The 19,504-nt window shown below is 42.0% G+C and overlaps 1 protein-coding gene across 1 annotated transcript in view; it reads left to right on the forward strand.

Annotated features, from left to right (window-relative positions):
- Nucleotides 1–18,607, forward strand: part of DCLK2 (doublecortin like kinase 2) — a 1,465,027-nt gene extending 1,446,420 nt beyond the window's left edge. Inside the window, exon 17 of the mRNA XM_044063457.1 lies at nucleotides 18,485–18,607. Coding sequence (XP_043919392.1) covers nucleotides 18,485–18,607 — 123 coding nt within the window. The remainder of the gene's footprint in view (nucleotides 1–18,484) is intronic.
- Nucleotides 18,608–19,504: the final 897 nt, after the last annotated feature.

Here is a 19,504-nt window from a genome sequence, read left to right on the forward strand (position 1 = left end):
CTTTCAGTGACAGGATATTGGCTGATCCTAAATAATTTAGGACAGAGTCAGGACAATGTTTTCCATGCCCCAAAGCCAGCTAGCAATGTATTCAAGTGTAACAGACCCGAATATCGAGTTGGAGGCTCATGAGAACTGGAAACATTTACCTGCAACCACATAGACAATTGAGAATAATATGCACAGAGTGGGGGGAGTGAGGGCAAATATAAGGCATTTCATTAAAAGCTTTGCTTTCAGATGGATTAACTCAATGACTTGCTTTCACATCTAGAGAAAGGGGAAATGAATGAATTAGTTGTGATTAATGCCCCTCACAGCTGTGAAGTCAGTGTGAGGAACTGGTGTATTTTAACACCTACAATACAGTGTGTCCTCACTGATCACTTAGTTGCTAGCTGAATGTAAAAGGCAGATTATCAAGAATACCTTTGCCTCAAATAGCTTCAAATGTAATCTGAGGTGATTAGAAGGTGATCTTGTGTTTTGGTGGCTAATTCTTTGGGAATTTGAGGGAAATGTGAGACAGGTTGTGTAATATACAGTTGAGACACTCATACTAAATTACATAAAATGAGGAAGGATAGGAGCTCTAATTGCAGCACTTATATGCTTTGGGAAGATAATGCTGACAATGATATTAAAATATTACATCATTAGTGTTTGATATTCTTTCTGAGGAGAAAGGATACATTTTCACATTTCTGATAGGGCAGTTTGAGAACATGTAAACTGAGTGTTTAACAGGACAGGTAGCACTACTAGTGACAACTAGAAGGTATGTATATGCTGGCAGTGTGGATAAATATTTGACTCAGATATTTATATGTTGGGGTGGTACAACACCTGCACCATTCAACTATGGATGTAATGTAATGAAAGCCATTTGTAGAAGAATTAGTTCATACCTTAGAGATAGCCTTGGATTGAGTTTACCATAGTCCAGTGGTATTTAATCCTCTTATAAACATTTTAGAGATAGACTGCAGTGGTGGTGCTGTGGTAGCGTTGTCGCCTCACAGTTAGACGTTGCCCGTTCGATTCTCACTTAGAGTGTCTTCTGTGTGGCAACATGCGTGAATGGGCGTTCCTTCATTGAAGGTTGTGCATTAGGCCCGGCAAGCCAGCATGTAAAAATCTACTGCCAATCATTAGTGGACCGGAGTTCCGCTGTGGCGACCCCTAACCGGGAAAAAGCCGAAAGGCACAACATAAACATTTTAGAGATGATTTACTACAGAATATTCTGTTAATAATTACTGTCTTTTTCTCTAATAAAGAGTAACAGAAGGGAGGCTTTAAGAGAATCTTACTTATTTGTTTGTTTTACAGGTAGACCGACTGGCCTCAGAGGTGTTTTTCAGCTGTGACCTATTGCAGCAAAACAAAAATCTGTATGATAATCTGGTTAACTGACTTGCTCAGAGTCGCACAGTAGGCCAGTGGTCTAAAACTCCAAGGCTGCTGCCCAGATGAAACGTATTACCTGGGCAAGCTGTTGCTTCAGTGCTGACCTTTAATTTTCTCTGATGGCAAGTTTAATTAAAAAAAAACATGTACAAACATTTTAAAAATATTTACATTGTAAAATCCCATTATTCAGAGAGTCTGTTGGCATGTCTACTTCAACCTTTGTCATCACGCTTAACATTGTGATGACATGAGATTAGGGTACATATTCCTTCTGTGCCTAGTACTGCAGTTGATGCTTAGAACTTTATATGTGTTTAACTTTATTTACATAAAATCAAACACCAGATACTGTACAAAGCTAATATTTATTGAATACAATTGTAATATACAACTGTAAAGTGGAAGCCCCCACTCCCTTACCACTAGCAAATGTTGTTCTTCTTTCGGCTTTTCCCGGTTAGGGGTCACCACAGCAGAACTCCAGTCTGCTAATGATTGGCAGTAGATTTTTTATGGGTGCCGAGGTGCCAGCTCGATGCCCAACCTTCAACGAAGGCACCCTTACCACTAACAAATGTCTGAAAAAAAAAAAGAAAACAAACTTAAACAGTGAGGTACCCATTTCTCCAACAAAGAACAAGTGCTACAAGGAAATGGGCAAGTCAGCAACATCTTATTATTCTTAAAATGTTTTGTAATACTTTAGAGCTTTTCTTCCTGGGTCTCTGCTGAAAATGGGCTCCTTCCCAGTCGGACTTTCCTGGTAATTAAATGTCAATAAATAAATAAATATTTTTAAGCTTTTTCTTTAATTGAACTGCAGCTACACTATGTGGAAGGAAGGACTTTAAACTTCTATCCCTAACTGAACATCACTTAAGCCCACAACAGTCGCACAGCATGAAGGGGACAAAGCTCACTTTGACAGCAAATTTCTTGCACATCCTATTTTTCACATAACACCTTTATTTATGTGAAAAATAGGAATGATACCACCACTAGCAACCAGCGAACTTCTTTACTATGGGGGAATGGAATGCAAGCAGTGGCTTTCATTTTGTTGATATGCACATGATCTTTAAAGGGATTTTTTGGTCTTTGCATAGACATTGTAGTATCTGCAAAGTCATCTGCTGCAATGTGTTTTCCTGCGTGTTCATCTGTCTTCATGTGGGCCATTGCATAATAAAAAGCTTTGTAAACTGTTTTATTAAATAAAATTTAGCCATTCTCACCTTGACTTTACCATAGGATAATGTAGTGCATCCATTGACTATACACATGCACAGTGGTGCACCTATTAAAGTTTATGGCTGCAAAACATGTTTTTCCTACACATATGCCACTAATGTTAAAGTTTGATTTTTCCTCAATGACATCAGTGTATGAAAAATGGCTTTTTAAAAAGTGATTTTCTTATTAAAAAAATAGCAGCTGAAAGTGTTTCCTAATGTGCTATTTGCCAGTTTAAGCACCACATGCCATGGTGCAAACATAAGGATAGAAAAATACTGGTGTGACGTCCCTCCTCTCAGCCAGTGATCATGGACCCTCAATCCTCACCTCTAACTCTGGCGGTGAATGTTCATGAGGAGAAAAATTGACCCACATATTATTTTCAGATGTAGATCTCTGCACCAAGTACAATTTCCCTTAGGAGTACAGAGGGAATGTTGCACTCCAGTCCCCAAATAAGACTCCCCACTGACCACTATACAGTTGATTCCTTAGCAGGGTATTGCAAAAAGTCCTCCACCACCCTCTCTATGAAATCAGTGCTCCTAGTGTCCCTGTTCAAAGAAGCTGTCACACACTCTCTCTTTGAGATTTGATTTTCACACACACACACACACACACACACACACACACACACACACCTGGAAAAGGTTGACACAGATTACCTGCTCTGCCACCTGCACCCAGACTATAACCAGAACACCTGAAGCCAGCTACTTTAAGGCTCTTACCATGACACCCAATTACATTTATTAAAATTAATACTTACAAATGGTAGTGTTTAACCAAGCAGCAAAACTTTCAGGAACGTGGAGCCACAGTGCCACTAAATAAATGCAAGTACTCTCAAAAAAGGTTAAATATTTTCTAAAAGACCAGCCACAATGACATGTTTAGATAATATTTAATAATAAATAATAAAAAACATGAAAATACTGAATATGTATTTGCAATAAACAGAGTTTCAGTCACTATATTTACAATAAACACCAGAGTTTCAATCACAGGAAATACAAAAAACAACACAGATGGAAAAACTCAGAACAATACAGAAAAAAACATCATTTAGCTAATCTCACTATATTTTTATAACTGACTGAATAATTACTGTTCCCTAGTTACTTACTAAAGCAAGGCAAAATAAACATGGACGAGTGGCTTGTCAGGTCCAAAAACAGAGTGCACACCTCACATCTCACTAGTATTCAAATACAATTTCAGTGCTGGCTACAGAATGACATCAGATCTGGTCACCTGATCTGGTATCCAGACTACCCCCTCACTAGAAACTGAGCTAGCTAAGGTTTATTACAGCATCTGGACACTGTAAAACAATTCCAGCACTTCCACCCATCCTGCAGGAAATAACAAGCTATTCTCTGGCAGCATTCAGCCCTGTCAGACAAAATCTTTATGGCATAAACCAAGTCATTTTATTTCAGGCTATTTTTCTTACGGTTAGTTGGGCTGAGCTTAATCCCTTCCCTTCCAGTATCCTCTTTTAAAATATATACATTTCATCAGTTACAACAGTACAGTCTAACATACATGTATATTTCTTTTGTGTCCAGCAGGATCCATTGTTGATACATTTTTAACACAATCAACTTTACAAATACATTTTTAACATGGGCATCTGTACAAATCAGTTTTATATTCAAATGACATATAATTAATTACAAAACTCCAGTTATCTATGCTGGCATATGTTGCACATGCACTGCCCTACTCCCTCTAGTACAGCTGGCACTATCTCACATGATCACATCTCTCCCCCTTTGAAGACTCAACCTAGTTTTCAAGTGACCCTGGAGAAACTTTGCTTGACAGAAATGAGCCTGTCTTGGAACACATTAACCCATATCCTGTCTTGAGACCCCATCCACATTGGCAATGCCAACCCCACTATGGCACTGCACTGTCATGTCCTATACCTACAACCCTAGGCTCCACCTTAATAACTTGGCATTTTGCTGTCTGGCTTGATGCAGCCATATTAAGGGCTTGTGGTCTGTAACCACACTGAATTTCCTTCCATACAGATATGGCTGATGTTTTTGCAGTGCCCATACTAGGGCTAGAAATTGTTTTCTATAGATGCATAACATTCCTCCCTGGGTTAGAGTCTACAGCTGAGATATACATCAAGGTGCTCTCCCTCTGAGGAAACCTGGCTGAAAACAGCATCCACCCATGGATTGAAGCATCCACCTGTACAACAAATTCTTTGCTGTAATCTAGACAGGCTAGCACAGGGCATCCTCCCAAAGCCCCTTTAAGCTTTTGGAATGCCTGCTGACAGGCTGGGGTCAACACAACCTTATCTGTCCTCTTTTTCCTCTTCAAGTCTGTGAGGTGAACAGTGATTGTACTATAATTGGGAATGAACTTTCCATACTACCACGCTGTTCCCAAGAATGCTCTCACCTGCTTTTTGTTAACAAGCATAGGATATGCCTGAACCACATTGGCAGGTTCTGGCCTGATCTTACCACTCCACACACTATGTCTCAGGTAGGAGACCCCTGCCATACCAACCTAACAGTAGGGTTAATGGTCAACCCTGCCCTTTGCAGTCTGCCCAGGACCTCCCTGAGATGCTAAAGGTGCTCTTGCCAGGAATGGCTGTAGATGGCAGTATTGTCCAGGTAAGCAAGGGCATAAGCTCCTGCTCCTGCTAAGATACGATCGACATGCCTCTGAAAGGTTGCTGGGGCATTTTTCATCCAAAAGGGCATCTTCATGAAAGAAGTCACAAAGGCTGACCTCTGTCTAATGATGAGAGTCAAAGGCCAGCAGCCCATGGTTAGATAAATAGTGGTCAGATACTTAGCCGCACCCAGCTGTTCTAAGGCTTCATCTGTCCTAGGCATGGGATAAGCATCTGACTCTGTGTGACTGTTTAGTTTGATTTTCTGTAGTCCACACAGAAACTGGTGCTGCTATCCTTCTTTGGTACCAGCGCCACTGGGGAGGCCCAGAGACTGCTGGACTCCTGGATTACTCCCACTTCCAACATTTCCTGTATCTCCTACCTCAGAGTCTGTCTGGCTTGCTCAGGCACCCTGTAAGGGGCCTGCTTGATAGGTCTTTGGGGTCCTGTATCCACATAGTGCTGCACCAGGTGGGTGCACCCAGGTTTCCCAGTGAACATGTCTCCAAACTCCTGTAACACTGCTCAGATTTTTTGAACCTGGATAGGGAATAGCTACTGGGATATTGCTAACCCTTCCATTTAGGGGTCAGTCCAAGCCTCACTGAGGCAATCAGTCACCACATCCCCCTCAGACTCCTCCTACCATCCACTGCAAATACTCAACACAAGGACCTCCCTATCATGGTAAGGCTTCATCATGTTAACATGGTACAGTTTGTGCTCCTGCCTCCTGCCTAGCAGTTTTACCATGTAGTTAATATCTATAAAAGGAACAACACAATAGTCAGAGAATTAAGTGCCTCAAAGAACATACAAAGTACCAAATGAATAAAACAAAGAGGTCACAAACACGGCCACTGGGGAGTAAATAAACTTTTAATTAAACAAATAAAAGAACTGTAAGCGCTTTTGTGTCTCCAAGACACAAATCAGACATATACAAGAACACTGAAACCACAAAAACGGTGTGTTGGTGCAAAACCAGCAAGAATAAACAACAAAAGCACCAAAAGGACCATGGAACACTACGTTTAATAAGAAGTAAATCCAGTATCCAAGACAGTTAAGTGCTTTCATCAAACAAGTTGACTTCATCAGAACTGAAAAAAAACATTCCACCAATGCATTTAAATAATCTCCCCTTAAAAAAGCAATTAACATTTCCCTCCAAAACATAGCAACTAGCTTTTAAAAAACAAGAGATTTAAAATGAAATGTATCTGTTGTTACTAACAACAAATATATTAACTTTTCAGTGTTTAAAATTGAGATGAATAGTCAGTATTTGAATTAATCATTATACAGCACTGATTGGTTAGTTTTATGATGATGTAATAGAGCAAATATTTTAATGAAGTCAATAGTGTTCTTGTATATGTCTGATGAAGTGTCTTGAAGAGACATGAAAGCACTTACAGTTCTTTTATTTGTTTAATTAAAAGTTTATTTACTCCCCAGTGGCCGTGTTTGCGACCTCTTTGTTTTATTCATGTAGTTAACATCACTGACCTTCCTTACCACTTTGAAGGGTCCTTCCCAAGCTGCCTGCAGCTTATTGTGTCTAATGGGAATGGGCAACATAACCTGCTTGTCCCACAGCATAGTCTCAGGCTTGAGCATTCCTGTCATACCAGACCTTTTTCTGCTATTGGGTTCCTGTTAGGTTCTCGTAGGCCAAGCCCATAAGCTCCCATAAGCCTTGTCCTGAGGTTTAGGACATGTGCCACATACAACACTCCTTGTAGGATTCACACTCACCCTCCCACTCATCACAAATTAAATCCAAGGGTCCCCCTTCACCCTATGTCCATACTGCAACTCAAAAGGTGAAAAACCTGTGGATTCCTAGGGTACCTCTCTGTATGCAAACAACAGATGTGGCAAATATTTGTCCCACTCTCTCTTAAATTGTTTTGCAATTGCCATTAGCATGGTCTTCAATATAGAGTTTAACCTTTCCACAAGACCATTAGTCTGTGGGTGGTAGGGGGTAGTCGTTAGGTGCTTGGGTAGTAGGGGGCAGTCGTTAGGTGCTTCACCCCACAGTGCTCCCACAGATAAGTCAGCGGGTCTGACATAAAATTGGCACCTCTGTCAGTCAGTATTTCTCTCAAGAAACCTAACTTGATGAAAATGTCTAACAAAGCATTTGTCACCTTCTGTGCCTCGATGGAAATCAGAGCCACTGCCTCAGGGTATCTAGTACCATAATCCACGACCACTAGGATATATTTCTTTGCTGTGGAACTTGGGGTACTCAGAGGCCCCACAATATCCATAGCTGCCCTCTTTAATGGCTCCTGAATCACAGCCAAAGGCATCAGTAGAGCTCTGACCTTGTCTCCTGCCTTTCCTACTTTTTGGCACTGCTCACAAGTTCTACAGTACCCTGTTATAGCCCTTGCAACCCAGGCCAATAAAAGTTCTGCATAATATGTCTGTTGGTACACTTTGTGCTCATATGACCTGAAAAAGGAATGTCATGGGTTATAGCTAGAAGTGCCAGATGGTAGGCTCTGGGCACTACCGACTGCTGTATTACCTCACCCTCTGGCCCTCCCTCAAGGATCCACTCTCTATACGGTAGGCCTTTGTTCCCGTATATAGACTCCCCTTTTCCTTGTAAATCAGATACCTCCTTAGCTATCTCCCTTAAGCCTCGTAATGTAGGGTCCAAGAGCTCAGCCTGTCTCAACTCTACATTTGTGACCCTTCCCAGCTCCCCTTCTACCGGAAGTCTGGAATCTTCTGACAGAGGTGCTTCACTGTCAGCCTGGGTACTACCACTCATCTCTGCCCTTGCAGTCATCCTGTCCATGGGAACATCAGTACCTATCAGCAACTGTGGCTCACTTTCAGGCTCATTGCTACAGGGCAGCTCCTTCCCTGAAATAGCCACATCACCAGCACCAGCTTCAGGTGTAGGGTCTGTCTGGGTCTCCAGCAGGCTATCAGACCCAAATGTCTGTCTCCAAGCCTGAATGCATGTAACTGCATGCACACAAGGTGCTGCATTATCAAAATCATTCCATATCAAGACATCTGCAGGGATATCCTGAAACGCACCTGCTTGCTTGCTTCCTTTTCCACCCTCCCAGTCAAAGTAAACCCTGGCCAAAGGTACTTGGAATGAGGTCCCTCCTAAAGCTCTGATTGGAATGGACTGCCCAAGCAAGTACTGCTCCTCTTTAACCACTGCAGGCTTCACAATGGCTGGCTCTGTCTTGGCAGTGGCCTGTTGTCTATCCACTAAGAGGATACAAACTCACAGGTAATGGCCTGATACCCTTGCTGTCACCAGACAACTTACCACTGGCATGCTGTTATCCCCACTTGCTGGCTCCCACATCTTTTGTTCCCCACCTTGTTTCAGTGAACATTTGTACGCTACATGGCCCTTCTAGTTACATTTAAAACATCTAAAACCAGATGCTTGCCGTGTGCCTGAAAATGTGGTTTCCTCTTTAACTGGTAGACTCTGTTGGGGTGGTTTAGGCTGCCCAGCAGGGGTTCCCTTATATCCATGTGCAGCACTGGGTATTCCCTTCTTGTGCAGTGGTGACCTGCTTGCTAAGTAGAGATCTCCTTTTCTCCCTAGCTCATCTGAAGAGTTACACTCCTGGTTTGGCAACTCTCATGTCCTCAGTCAATGTGCTAAGGGCTTGTTTCATCACCAAAAGGTCTGCCAGCCTTTCAAAAGTGGTGACCTGACACCCACTCATCCATCTATGAAAATAAGTGCTTAGCTCAGCCATATAATCACATATGCTTTCATCTGACCTATGTCTATGCTCACGGAATTTTTTTCTGTAATCTTCAGGTGTTAACTTAAAACATTCCAATAAACATTTCTCATCCTTGTCATAATTTAAACAGTCAGTATCAGACAATTTAGAAACAGCAGTTACAGCTTTACTATGGAGTAAGGAGGTCAGGACCCATACCCAGAGCCCTTGTTCAGCCTCATACTGTTTACATACTCTTTCAAATCTATAAATAAATCTATCAAAATGATCATCTTCTACATACTGTGAAAGAAATTTACTGACCTTTGTTGCTTCTGGGGTTCGGTTATTCCCTTACCCATTACCTCCATGTTCCTGTTGAAGAGTCAGCATGTTCTTCTCATGCTGACACTGTTTCTCATTTTCTTCATCCTCCAAATGCCACACTCTCCCTGTCAATTCTAATTCCATATGTTTTGCCTCCAGTTCAAGACTCTCTAACTCCAGATGGGTTTTTAAATCCTCTGAGGAAAAGGGGAACTGTCCTGTTTCTGAGGGCTGCACATCCCATCACCAGACTGGTTGTCTTCCAGGTTGCTGGTCTGTGCTGCAGCTGTGACTAAGGCTGAAATAATTTCTTATTTAGTCAGGTTGGCATGCACCAGTCCTTTGGATTTGCACACCTTCGCCAACTGGTTCACTGTCAGCTTGCCATAATCCTCTGATGACATCTTTTCCTGCTTTCCCTGACTAAAATAAACTAAAAAAAAAAAATAAAGCTGTTGTGAAAAATGAAACTCTGTATGTTTACCTTGTGGCTGCTGTGAGTACACAAACCTTTGGTGACAACTGCTTATAGGCTACCGAAGTTCAATTAATATCCACACTGTTGCCCATCAATATGTGACATCCCTCCTCTGGGCCAGTGATCAAGGAGCCTCAGTTCTCACCTATGACACTGGTGAGAAAAATAGACCCACACAGTATTTTCAGATGCAGATCTCTGCACCAAGTATAATTTCCCTTAAGAGCACACAGTGAATGCACATTCCATTCCTGGGACAGACCTTTCCCTCCAGGGCCCCAAATAAGACTCCCCACTGACCACTATAAAGCTGATCCTTAGCTGGTTGTTTCAAACCAAGTTCTCCACCACCCTGTCTATGAAATCAGTGTTCTCAGTGGTCTTGTTCAATGTAGCTGTCACACACACACACTCTCTTTGAGATTTGATTTTCACACACACACACACACACACAAACACACACACACACACACACACACACACACACACACACACTTGGGAAAGGCTGGCACAGCTTATCCACTCTGCCACCTCCACCCAGACTATCAGGTAGATTGGCTGCCACCAGAATACCAGAAGCCAGCTACTTTAAGACTCTTACCAGGATACCCAACTTTCTACCAATGTTTTATTGTTTTAGTGTTTAGATGCACACAGGTGGATTATATCCTATGCATGAGGGCGAGTCTGAAGGTGATTGGAGACTGCAAAGTAGTGACAGGGGAAAGCATAGTTAGGCAGCATAGGATGGTAGTCTGTAGGATGACACTGGTGGTTAAGAAGAAGAAGAGCAAGAGAGGAGGAGAGTGAAGGCAGTGCCAAGGATCAAATGGAAGTTGAAAAAGGATGACTGTAAGGAGTTCAGGAAAGGGTTAAGACAGGCACTGTGTGATGGTGAAGAGTTACCAGATAGTTGAACAGCCACAGCAGAGGTGGTAAGGGAGACAACTAGAAAGGTGCTTGTTGTGACATCTGGACAGAGGAAGGAGGACAAGGACACCTGGTGGTGGAATGGGGAAGTACAGGAGCATATACAGAGGAAGTGGCTGGCAAAGAAGTTGGACTGTCAGAGATGAAGAAAATAGGAGTACAAGGAGATGTACCCTTACCACCTCTGCTGTGGCTGTTCAGCTATCTGGTAACTCTTCACTGTCCCCCAACACAACCAAAATGACACATAGCCCACAGGCTCAGTGTGCCACTGAACCACAGCCAATAAGGCAAAACAACGTACCCAACACACTAGTCATAGGTGACTCTATAGTCAGGCACACTGATGTCCCACTCACCAGGCTAAACAAGGAGAAGGTTACTGTCAGCTGCCTGTCTGGTGCCAGGATCCGCCACATAACCCATGCACTCAGGTCATTCCACAACAAGTACAAATATGACTCTGTCATTGTCCGTGTTGGTGTGAATGACCTGAGACATACCTCCCTGGACTACATGAAAAGAGACATGGAAGAGCTCTCTGATCTTGTAGCCCAGGCAGGTATGACCCTAGCCCTGAGTAGCATTCTGCCATCATCCGGAATGATACTGCAGTACAAGGACAAAATGATTGACTTCAACATTTGGCTAAGCTTCTGGTGTCATTCTAAGGGGATCCATTATCTGTCTGCTTGGGATGACATGGTGGACAGACCACGATGCTTTGCCACAGATGGCCTGTACCTGTCACCCCTGGGATTCTGGATACTGGCTAAGGCTCTTGCTGCCCCTATAGTGCCTTTTTTAGGCAGGGTTCAAATAACAAATTCAGCACCATAACAGGAACAGGCAAGCAAAAACTGAAGGTAATGCTACTCAATGATAGAAGTCTAAATCTCAAAATGCACTCACTCGAGGCACTCCTTAAAATGGAGAACATTGATATCTGTGCAGTGACTGAGACCTGGTTCAAGGCCCCTGCACTACCAGGCTATAACTCATACCACACTTTTCGGCCATGTAACCTGGACCGAAACACCAAAGGTGGAGGTGTGTCCATATTCATTAAGGATATCCACACCTCCAGGCTAGTTGCTCTGCATAATGCATCCGAGGTTATCCAAGTGCAACTAACTCTGGGCAAAACTGCAATCCATATTGTAGCTTGCTACAGATCCCCCACCATGCCCCAGGATTCCCACTCCTCTTTTCTTGATGTACTGGAAAATATTAGGGTTCAACCAAACACCCTAATAATGGGCGACTTCAACTACCCCACCATTAACTGGGAAAACTACTCGTGTACCAACTCCTTAGTGCAACGCTTTCTGAAATTCATATACTCCAATGCCCTAGATCAACTTATCCACACCCCCACCAGGGGCAACAATATCCTAGACATAGTCATTACCAACATGAGTGACCGGTGTTTCACACCTGAAGTCAACTCCTCATTGGTCTGATCCGACCATAAGCTAATCACCCTTGCTATCCACATCCCACCCCACCCCCCATTAAGGAAACCACAGTAAAAAATTTCTCCAAAGCCAACTTCATGCTTCTTCAGACAGAAGTGGTGAACTTCATGACAACAATACAGTTACAACTGCTGAATCCTACACAAATGCACTCTATAAGCACTTACACGAGTGCATGGATCGTGCTATCCCAAACAGAACCAAGATGCTATCCTCCAAAAAAAGGAAGCCAATCTGGTGGTCCCCTGCCATAAACAAACTGTACAACAAAAGGAAGAAACTGTTGCAAAAGAGAGTAAAATCCCATGAGTGGAAGAGCTCCTTGGTCAGCCTCAGTAAGAAGTTGAGATCCCTTATAAGATCCTGCAAAGCTAGCTATGAAAAAATCACCACTAATTTCAAGGACAACCACAAAGCATTCTATAGCTATGTCAAGAATCTCGATGGCTACACCCAGATCTGCTCTGAGTTACAGTACAAAGGCAAGAAAATTACAGAACCAACTGATATTGCCAACATCCTGGCAGATAGGTTCAGTGCTAACTTTACCCCCCTCACCCCCTAAAGGGCCATTATCTATACAAGAAGAATGCAGTGTCCCTGTAATCACAACTACACAGATAAAAGCTGCACTCTCTAAAGTCAAAAACACAGCATCCATGGGACCGGACAACATCCCAGGCTGCGTTTTACTTGAACTTCAGAACGAACTGGCTCCCCACTTAAGCACCATGTTTAATAATAGCCTCACATCAGGCTTTGTGCCCACTGAATGGTGCACAGCAACAGTTATCCCACTCCACAAAGAGGGAGCCACCACTGATCCCTGGAACTATCTACCTATTAGCCTGACGAGCCTGGTCTGCAAGGCCATGGAACATATCATCATGGAACTCATAAACAAAGACATTGGTAACCTCCAAACTCCAGATCCCACCCAGTTCGGGTTTGTGAAAGGCAGATCATGCCTCCTGATCCTGATCAACTTCTTTGAGGCAGTCACCAAAGTCATAGATGAGGAAAAGGTGGTTCACACAGCCTATCTTGTCCTCGCCAAGGCTTTCGACACCATCCCCCATTCTGGAATTATAGCTAAACTCACTAAACTAGGTATAAATCCCTACATCACAAGATGGGTTGCCAAATGGCTCACTGACAGAACCCACACTGTAAAAGTTGCAGACTCCAAATCTGACCTCAAAGCAGTGACAAGTGGAGTACCACAGGGATCCATCCTGGGACCTCTCCTGTTTGGTATCTACTTCTCTGAAGTACAGGCTAACACAGAAGGCCTCTGGCTAATGAAGTTCACAGATGACTGCAAACTAGGAGCCGTAGTCAAGTCCCGAAATGATGTGGACATCCTACAGAAGGGCCTCACTGAGACAGATTCCTGGTGTCAAAGCCATGGCCTCAAGCTCAATGCCAAAAAGTGCAGTGTCATTCCCTTTGGTAAAAACTCTGTACCCATGAACTACCACATAGGCAGCAATTTATTTAACACCGAATGCGTGATAAGAGACCTTGGGACCCAGGTGGACAGTGGTCTCTCCTTTGACAGTCACATTGCCACAGTAGTCAGGAAGTCCTTCTACATGGCACCTCATCATAAAAGGGTTCTCATCCAGGAAAAAAGAGGTCATTGTTCCCCTCTACTCGACACTCATTAGACCCATTATAGAGTACAACGCCCCTTTTGGAATGTACCTCACAAGACATCTGTAGCAGCTGGAAAGGCCACAGAAGTACCTCACAAAGAGGATTACTGGCCTCAAACAAATGCCCTACACTGACCGCTTCAAAAAAATCCAGCTTTACTCTGTAGCATATCGCCTACTCCGAGGTGATCTCTGCCTAACATATAAAGCTATGTCAAACCCAGAGCTGTTGGACATGCTACACCTAAAGAAATCCCAATCCCTCCGGGCTACATGCTCTAGGGACGTAAACCTTGTCACTACAATAAACAGGACATGCTGGAGGGATAGAGTCCTGTCCCAGAGACTTCCCATACTCTGGAACAGGCTACCCATCTATGTCAAGCAAAGTTTTTTATTAGCACTCTTCAAGAAAAATCTTGATGAGTGAATGGGAAATAGGAAATACACCCCGGAGATCACTTCTGTGTCTCTGCTCGACAGTGGCACAGGAAAATAACTTTCTTGGGTGGCATAAGCCAGGGAACCTTGTTGGCTAGGCTTACGTAGGCCCTGGGCCGATAGCCTAGTACCTACCAATAAACCAAAAAAAAAGATGAGGCATATGGTGAAGAGACAGGTGGAAAAGGCTAAGGATAAGGTGTATGGCAAGTTGTATGAAAGGTTGGACACTAAGGGGGGAGAAAAGGACCTGTATTAATTGGCTAGGCTAGGGTCCAAGTTGGGAAAGATGTGTAGCAGGTCAGCATGATAAATGATAATGAAGGAAACATACTCACAAGTGAGGAGTGTGTGTTGAGCAGATGGAAAGAGCACTTTGAGAGGCTGATGAAGAAAGAGAATGAGAGAATAAGAGAAGGTTGGATGATGTGGGGATAGTTAATCAAGAAGTGCAACAGATTAGCAAGGAGGAAGTAAGTACAGCTATGAAGAGGATGAAGAATGGAAAGCCTGTTGGTCCAGATGACACACCTGTGGAAAAATGGAGCTGTTCGGAGAGATGGCAGTGGAGTTTTTAACCAGATTGTTTAACAAACTCTTGGAAAGTGATTGGATGCCTGAGGAGTGGAGAAGTGTATTTGGTAGTGATTTTTAAGAATAAGTGTGATGTGCAAAGCTGTAGTTACAGAGGAATAAAATTGATCAGCCACAGCACAAAGTTAGAAAGAGTAGTGAAAGCTAGGTTAAGAAGTGAAGTGATGATTAGTGAGCAGCAGTACAGTTTTATGCTGGGAAAGAACACTACAGATGTGATGTTTGCTGTGAGGGTGTTGATGGTGATGTATAGAGAAGGTCAGAAGGAGTTGCATTGTGTCTTTGTGGACATAGAGAAAGCATACGACAGCGTGCCTGGAGAGGAGTTGCAGTATTGTATGAGGAAGTTGGGATTAGCAGAGAAGTATGTAAGAGTGGTACAGGATATCTACAAGGGCAGTGTGACAGTGGTGAGGTCTGTGGTAGGAGTGATAGATATATTCAAGGTAGAGGTGGGATTACATCAAAGATCAGCTCTGAGTTCTTTCTTATTTGCAGTGGTGATGGACAGGTTGACAAACAAGGTCAGACGAGTCCTCATGGACTATGATGTTTGGAGATGACATTGTGATCTGTAGTGAGAGTAGGAAACAGGTTGAGGAGACCATGGATAGGTGGAGATATGCACTAGAGTGGAGAGGAATTAAGGTCAGCTGGACTAAGACATAATATATGTGTGTGAATGAGAGGGAGGACAGAGGAATGGTGAGGATGCAGGGATAGAGTTGGTGAAGGTGAATGAGTTTAAATACTTGGGAACAACAGTTCAGCATCATAACGAGTGTAGAAGAGAGGTAAAGAAGAGAGTGCAGGCAGGGAGGAGTGGGTGGAGGAGAGTGTTAGGAGCGATTTTTGACATACAGTTGATAGTAAGAGTGAAAGGGAAGGTCTACAAGATGGTAGTGAGACCAGATATGCTATATAGGTTGTAGACAGTGACAAAAAGACAGGAGTCAGAGCTGGAGGTGGCAGAGTTAAAGATGTTAAGATTTGCACTGGCTGTGACAAGAATGGACAGAATTAGAACTGAGTATGTCAGAGCGTCAGCTCAGGTTGGACAATTTTGTGACAAAGCCATAGAGACGAAATTGTGTTGGTTTGGACATGTGGTGAGGAGGGATGCTGCATATATTGGGAGAAGGATTTTAAGGATGGAGCTGCCAGGTAAGAAGAAAAGAGGAAGGCCTAAGATAAGGTTTATGGATGTGGTGAAAGACAACATGCAGGTGGTTGGTGTGACAGACCAAGATGCAGAAGACATTAAGAAATGGAAACAGATGATCCACTGTAGTGACCCCTAACAGGAGGAGTTGAAAGAAGAAGAAGAAAATCATTTTAGTGTTTAACCAAGCAGCAAGACTTTCAGGAACATGGAGCCACAGTGCCACTAAATAAATGCAAGTACTCTCAAAGGTTAAATATTTTCTAAAAGACTAGCCACTATGAAAGGTTTAGATATATATGATAATTAATAATAACAAAAAAATATGAAAATACTAAATATCTATGTACAATACACACCAGAGTTTCAATCACAGGAAATATAAAAAAAACAACACAGATGGAAAGACTCAGACACATAACATAATTTAGCTAATCTCACTTTATTTTTCTAGCTGACTGAAGAAATATCGTTCCCTAGTTACGTATTAAAGCAAGTCAAGGTGAACATGGATGAGTGCACACCTCACATCTCTCACTAGTATTTATAAACAATTTCAGTGCTGGTTACAGAAATACATCACATCTGGTCACCTGACTCTGTGGTTCCCATACTACCCCCTCACTCGAAACTGAGCCAGTATCTGGCACTGATGTGTCACAATACACACATAGAACTTTAGCTAAGGTTTATTACCACATCTGGAAACTGTAAAACAATTCCAACACTTCCACCCTTCCTACAGAAGCTAACAAGCTATTATTTGGCAGTATTCAAACCTGTGAGATAAAATATTTATGACCTAAACCAAGTCATTTAATTTCACGCTATTTTTAAGGTTAGCTGGGCTGAGCTGAACCCCTTCCCTTCCAGTATCCTGTGTTAAAATATATACATTTCATCAGTTAGAGCAATACCATCTGACATACACGTATATTTCTTTTCCGTCCAGCAGGACCCACTGTTGATGCATTTTTAACACAAGCAACTTTACAAATCGGTTTGATACTCAAATGACATATAATTCTTTACAAAACTCCAGCTAGTTATGTTGGCATGTGTTCACATGCACTGCCATACTCCCTCTGGCACAACTGGTACTACCTCACATCATCACAATTGGAAAAATCGCTTTAATGCAGATTTCAAGTGTTACTGAAATGGTCAAGTTTGAGTAGTAGGAGTCAGTATTAGTGACTAGAAGCAGTGCAAATAAATAAAGCCAACAGTCAGCACATCTTCAAACATTGTACAGTGGAGGTCAGTAGATCCCATTGGTTTCAATACTTACTGCCCTTCATTAAAATGTATTGTTAAAACAAAAAATATTTAAATTTAGCTACCCACAGTTAAGAAGCATGATCACGAATGTGTGTGTGAATGTGACTGCTATGGATATATCTGAGAGTGTATGTGTATGCTTTTACCACTGTCTTATTTTATTATAGTCATGTCATTGCTTCTGTCCTCAGTTCAGTGGATTCATCCTTATCCAAACCATGAGCCATTTGAGGACCCTGCAGTAGGCACTTGGAATCTGAGGGAACTGCAACACTTTAATCCCCCTTATAAATAACGAACAATGTTTTCAGCACTTTGCTGACTGCAATACAACTAATTTAGTCTGTAAGTAAATTATCAACTGCTTCATTTGAAGCAACTTCCATGATGCATATAGAACTGTGTCTAATGGTACCACAGCCTGTTTTATTGAATGAGCCATCTTTCTTCTCCACTCTCTGGGTTCAAAGATTCATATGAGGCAGATGATCTGATTGAATCATTTAAGGACTAGCCTAACTGTTTCAATACACTCTACATGTTACCCTATTCTATAAGGCTTTCGGGTATCAGCCTGCAGTGTATTTCCAGTTTCCCATCCATTCATCCAGGGTTTTTTGAAGATGGTTAAGGAGCTACACTGTTTAATATGGAGAGTCTGTTCCAGAGGAGGGGAATTCTTTGTGACTGGTATCCATCTTACAAGAAGTTAAATTTTTGTATAGCTGCTGTAATTTCCCTCTTTTGATTTATAATTATCCTCTGTGTTTATTCTTTTGAAATTGAAATCCAGTCTCATTGCTCCTCTCTGTAGTTTTTATATAGGTAGGTAGTGGGAAGGTATATAAGTAAATAATACGTGAATTATTTGTTATGTTCATGGAGTATATGAATGTAAGTTCTTGATGCTAAGCAGCATGAAACTAAAAAGTCATAATTTTCCTTGTATTCTGACCATTTTAATCTGTTAATAATATCATCTTCTTTGTAAATATGATGCTATGTACTGCATTACCAGACTGGTCGCACTGTTTAGAAGTACTTGTGTACCTATTGCTTTGTCTGCAGAAGTGTGCAGTAAGGACTCACTTTTTTTTTTGTCCAGGATGATGCTGCCCAAGAAAACAACATGCACGAAGAAGTAACAGGTAAAATCAAGACGCACTTTAACTCTGCACCAAAACAGAACAATGCCAACGCTGGAATTTCTGTCATTATGGTGAGTTAAGCATCCCATTTTAATGTATTTGTTGGTTCTTAGTATTAGTTAGGGAGCTTGTTAAAACTTTTAGTAGCTAGGCTGCAAAAGCATAATTCATATGCTAGACTGATGTTCTTTTTCGATGTCTCATTATAAGGCATTATGTAGATGCATCAGACCACTGCAGCAAGCTAGATATAGTATAGTGCCATAATTAAACTAATTCTGTTCAGTTAAATGTTTAACTCTGCAGGAGATTAGGTATCTTTACAAGTGTAGGTACCAGTACACATACATGTAACTATCTCAGAGACTAGGACTAGTTACCTCAGAAACAGCTTCTTTGTTTCACATAAAAATGTCTTAACAGAGCTGGTATCTGTGGTGGGCAGCCTCCTTGTTCTACTGGAGGTGTAGTGCTGTCTTTTTTACAGCATTAAGTACTGTACTGGCTTTTAAAGCCAGCAAAACACTTCACACTCATATACTGTTTTTTCTGTAACTGGTAGTATGTGGAGTTCGTAAAGCTCCATGCATTACAAAGAACTATGTGCAGCTTGCTGATCATAAGCTTTCATTGTGTGTTCTCTACATGGATGCCTAGATTAACCACTCAGATTTTACTCATGTCTTGAACACATAACAATACAGTTATGATCAGAGGAACAATCATAATCCTCTGTATAACCATCACCCAAGTCCTCTTTGTTGCTTAAGTACACAGCATGAAAAATATTACTTGTTCCAAAAGTGCCTTAGATGCATGGAAGGGCAAAGAACATTTCTAATATACAAGAATTTTTGTTCCTGAAATGCTCTTAGCTATGGAAGAAGTACCAATCCATGTAAAAAAATATTGCCCATTTACTCGTTTTAACATCTGCTTCCATTCTTGGTATTTTAATATGATGGTAAGACAAAGTT

This window comes from Protopterus annectens, chromosome 2.part1, assembly GCF_019279795.1.
Source record: "Protopterus annectens isolate FY-2018-M chromosome 2.part1, PAN1.0, whole genome shotgun sequence".
Lineage (NCBI taxonomy): Eukaryota > Metazoa > Chordata > Ceratodontiformes > Protopteridae > Protopterus > Protopterus annectens.